This window comes from Somniosus microcephalus, unplaced genomic scaffold, assembly GCF_052327205.1.
Source record: "Somniosus microcephalus isolate GS21.2 unplaced genomic scaffold, FLI_Smic_1.0 unresolved_chr1, whole genome shotgun sequence".
In the NCBI taxonomy this organism is placed as follows: domain Eukaryota; kingdom Metazoa; phylum Chordata; class Chondrichthyes; order Squaliformes; family Somniosidae; genus Somniosus; species Somniosus microcephalus.
The window spans coordinates 99,957,482-99,962,503 of record NW_028225179.1 but is presented as its reverse complement, the minus strand read 5'-3'; the positions used below and the strand labels follow the sequence as shown (position 1 = coordinate 99,962,503).

The following is a 5,022-nucleotide window of genomic DNA, read 5'->3' as shown; positions in this document are numbered from 1 at the left end:
TTTACTCCACGCCATACTTTGTCTCATTGAAATAAAATGTAAAGACATTCAGGCGCGGTATGAATCTGGTGCCAATTCACTATCGCCAGTTTTGCGCTACTGTCCAAGACCTATTTCACCCACAGAGTCAGAACAGAAGAAACTGGCAGGGACAGAGAGAGAGAGAGAAAGAGAGAGAGAGACAGAGTCAGAAATATAAAAAGAGATTAAAGAAAAGAACAGACAAAGAAAGTCAGAGACAGAGGATAAACTGAAATCTGATTGCCAGATGTAAAACTGGGGCTCGTGAGCTGCCAGCTTTTTGAAACCTCGCTGGATTATTTTTCCATTTGCTTCAAAGGACTTTGGTTTTGCTCCTGGACTAGGAATCTAGAGATATGGACTAATGACCCAAAAAACGTGAGTTTAAACCCAGCATGGCTGATGGAGAATGAGAATACAGTTAAGAAGTACCTAGAAATAAAAATAAATGTAGCATTCATAAATTGACCAGGTATCATAAAAAGCCAGCTGATTCACTAACACTCTTTAGAGAAGGCACCTGCAGTCCTTAGCCATCAGGCCTATACGTGACGCCTGTCCCTCAACAACTGCACTTTGAAGCGGTCTAGAAAGTCACTGAGGTCAACTAGGGATGGGAAATAAATGCCAGCGATGCCCACATACCGGGAATCTATTAAAATATACACACATAAAGGTAACTGTGCTTTCCCCATTGATTTAATGTTGTCTCCCTATTGCCACGTCTTGCGGTCTGCCAACTTATGCTGGAACCTCGGGCTTCCTTTCTTTAAATAGTTGCCTGTTTCTTCTTATTCAACAATTCCTTCACCCTGGCCAAGATGCATAACGGGGTGAGATGCCTTCTGAAACTCTCCAAAAAATCTCAGATTCCTTGACACCTCTTCTGACACTCCCTTTTAATGTTCCCTATCCCTTTTATTTGATTTCAACCCATTTTCCGTTGCCAGCACGAGTGTGCTCACAAACCTGTCCCAATCTGTAGCTCAAGCTATGCTAGTGAGTGGACCTGGGTGTTATGAGAGCACTTCAGGTTAATACAGTACATTAAAACCTCCCTCATAACCATTCTGGCCTAACATACCCAAATCGAAAAATCGCAACTAAAGAGAGACAGAGAAAGAGAGAAATGATTTGAGCGACACCGAAACAAACTGAGACGTAAGAGAGAGGCAGGAGCCAGTCAGATCGTGAGAAAAACAGAGGGATTGTCAGAATCAGTGACAGATATAGCAATACAGAGAGAGTCAGAGAGAGAGAGCGCATGAGTTGAGCTGTAGAAAATATGTGCTCAATTTTGATAAACTGTCATTAGCTGCCGGCCATTTTGTTATGACTATTATGATTCATTTATTTTTCCCTCTTTTATTGCAGCAAATGTTTTCACAATTGAGATTCTCTCCCATGGAATGTGCGGTCTCTCCACATGTATCACTCGATACCTGGTGGCCATGGCATCAGCAGATCTAATGGTCCTGATATTTGATGTAATTCTGTATGAGATTAAAGAGATTTATTTCCCACGCTCATTCCTTAACTATACTCTGCTCTGCCGTCTCAATGCCAGCCTGGCATTTGCTGCCATTGAATGTTCTGTCTGGTTAACCGTCGCCTTCACCTTTGATCGATTCATCACCATTTGTTACCAGAAGCTGAGAGTCAAATATTGCACTGAAAAAACTGCGGCTGCGATTATAACAACGGTGTGTGGTTTGAGCCTTTTACAAAACATTCCACTTTACTTTGCAAGTGAAGCTGGTGAAATAATTGATAACATACAATGGTTCTGTGTTGTAAAATCTGCTTTCTACACCTTGCCCATTTCGAGGGCTTATCTCTGGCTGCAAATTAGTTTAACCCCATTAGCTCCATTCGTGTTAATTGCACTGCTCAACACTCTTACCATCAGGCACATTGTACAGGCCAATAGAGTCAGGAGGGGACTCCGAGGGAACAAGAAGAGCGAGTGTCAGAATGATCCAGAGATGGAGAGCCGAAGGAAACCTATCATTTTACTGCTCTCGATTTCAGGCAGTTTTACCCTGCTATGGGTGGTAGATTTCCTCTTTGAAATTTTTGTTCAAATTACCGATACTCAGTTGTACCGAACAGATTACGCTGATCCTTTTACCGTCATGGAACACAGTGGAAATATGCTCCAGCGTTTGAGTTCCTGCACCAACACGGTTATTTATGCAGTGGCCCAGACTAAATTCAGAAATGTGTTGAAGAATATGATTAAATATCCCTTTGCTCAGATGATTAAGTTAATTAAATTTAAAGCACTAAATTTAAACTGTGATTCCACATAGGAACGGAGGCACAAAGGTAGGCCATTTTGCCGCTTTACCCTGTTCTGCCATTTCATGACTGGACTGTGAACAACTCCATATACCCGCCTATACCCCATATCCCTTAATACATTTGGTTAACAAAATGCTATCAATTTCAGATATAAAATTAACAATTTACCCCGCATCAATTGCCCTTTGCAGAAGAGAGTTACAAACTTCTACCAAAGGCTTGGCTCTAGGTTATCGACTATGCCCCCTCGTGCTAGAATATCCAATCCAGCAGAAATAATGTATCTCTATCTATCCTAGCAGTTCCCCTCAATATCTTGAAAACTTCGATCAAATCACCTCTTCATATTTTAAATTCCGTGGAATACAACCCTAGTTTGTGTAAACTCTCCACATAATTTAAACCTTGGAGTCCAGGTATCATTGTGGTAAATTTACGCGGCACTCATGCAAGGGCAATAAATCCTTCCTATAGTGTAGTGCCCAGAACTGCTCACAGTACTCCAGATGTGATCTAACCAGGGCTTTGTATAGCTGCAGCATAAATTCTACCCCCGTGTATTCTAGTCATCTGCTTATAAAGGCCAGCATTCCATTAGTCTTTTAAATTATTTTCTGCACCTGTCCATGAAATATTGGTAATCTATACATGGGCCCCAAATTTGCTTGGACCTCCACTGTTTCTAGCTTTTCAGCAATTAGAAAGTAATCTGTTCTATTCTTTTTAATTCCAAATTGAATGACCTCATATTTGCCGTCGTTGAAATCAATTTACCAGTTATGCCTGTTCACTTAATGTATTAATATCTCTTTGTAATGTTATGCTTCAATCTACACAGCTTATAATGCCACCTATCTTTGTGTCATAGGCAAATTGAATATGTGGCTTCCTATCCTATTATCTAAGTAGTTAACAAACACAGTGAATTGTTAATGCCCCAACACAGATCTTGCGGACACCACTCATTGCATCCTGCCAATTAGAGTGCCTGCCCATTATTCCTGTTCTCTCTCTTCCACTGCTCAGCAAATTTCCTAACCAAGCCAATAATTTGCCTTGAATTCCATGAGCTTCTAGTTTAGCTAACTGTCTCTTATGAGCGACTTAATCAAATGCCTTCTGGAGGTCCATGTAAATAACCTTCATAGATATTTCTCTGTCAACCACCACATCTGCAAAAAATTCAATCAAGTTCTTCAGGACTGACCTTTACCAATCCATGCTGGCTCTCTCTGATCAGCTGAACATTTTCATCGTGTTCAGTCACTCAATCCTTAGTTTTGACACTAGCAATTTTATGAGACCAGACGTTCTGCGAACTGTTCTATAAATCTTTAGTTTCCCTATCTTACATTTCTTAAAAAGCGGAGTGACATGCACAATTTTCCAATCTAAATGACTGGTTCCCGAATCGAGAAAAATTTGGAAGATTATAGCTCGGGCATCTTCAATGTACTCACCCACTTCCTTTAAACCCCTGAGCTGAAACATCTTGTCCTGGGGATTTATCACTCTTTAGGTCTATTATTTTCTTCATTACTGTTATTGCCCTTATGTTACTTTTGGCGAATCCCCATCACGGATTTAATATTAATTTGCTTGGGATGTCCTCTTCCTCGGTTGTAAATGCTAATGCAAAGTAATTATTCAACATGTCTGCTATTTACTTATTTTCATTTACAATATCACCATTATCTGTTTTTAATGGGCCCACATTTTTCCTGGCTATGCTATTTTTTCCTAATATAATGGTAAAAAAATTGTGTGTTGATTTTGAAACCCCTTCCTTCCAATCTCCCCAGTCCCAATAACTGCCCAGAGCAGGTTCTCAGTGTCTGTGAGGGTTAACGCTGGCACTGGTGAGTTGTGACAGTTTAAAGGCTGTTGCCTGTCGGTAATTGTCCTCCACAGCAGAACAAAAACCTCATCACATCCAGTTCAATACTTAAAGTGGCAGATTCGGGGCTCTGTCAAGGAGCAATTAGATACTGTAGCCATGAATTCTAGAAACCATACGCACTTAAAGGTGAAACAGACAATTTGAAGAAATATTTCCTCACCCTAATCCTTTCACCTCCCTGACTGGGTTTAGCGTCAGTGAGTGGTGACTATTTTTCCATGTCACACTCTACTGGCCATTCTTCAGGTTGAGCATTTCCTGTGAGTGCTGGCTGGCCTTTGTAAAATGACCTGTGACAGCCCGTCTACTGCTGCTCCTAATGAGACCAGGTAACTCAGTTCAGACACCAAGTCTTGAAACTGGGACCCTCTTGGTCTGTTTAAAGGAGAATCCCCACTTTGGTACTCTGAGCACTGCCCAGGAAAACAGACTGTAACACTAAGCCATCAACTCCTGATTCTCCATCCACTATTTTAATGGATGAAAATCACAGCCTGGGAAGCCCCAGCACGAATTTCAATATGATGGCTGAGGCTCTGGGCCTCGTGTGTGGAGTCGGTGAATCAGCCCTGAGGTGTTCATAATGTGGATGAACAAAAGGAAATCAGTGGGAGTAAAATGAACCATTTGTGAATCTGAATCATCTCACAATGTTTCTCGTAAGTGTCTCAGGATGCATCAAGTACAATTATTTTGATGCGGTGAGTGATTTTATTTCGACGGTTATCCTGTACACATTGGGGTCTCACAAACAGCTGTAGGGTTGAGCTAATAGGCATCAGGTTAAGGGGAGAAGC

The 5,022-nt window shown here is 41.2% G+C and overlaps 1 protein-coding gene across 1 annotated transcript; it reads left to right on the top strand.

The window, feature by feature from the left end:
* Positions 1 to 1,469: 1,469 nt before the first annotated feature.
* Positions 1,470 to 2,333, top strand: LOC147095652 (putative G protein-coupled receptor 139). The gene has a single exon (XM_085973681.1). It carries the CDS (start codon positions 1,473 to 1,475, stop codon positions 2,331 to 2,333), a length of 861 nt encoding a protein of 286 aa, XP_085829807.1. The 5' UTR covers positions 1,470 to 1,472.
* Positions 2,334 to 5,022: the final 2,689 nt, after the last annotated feature.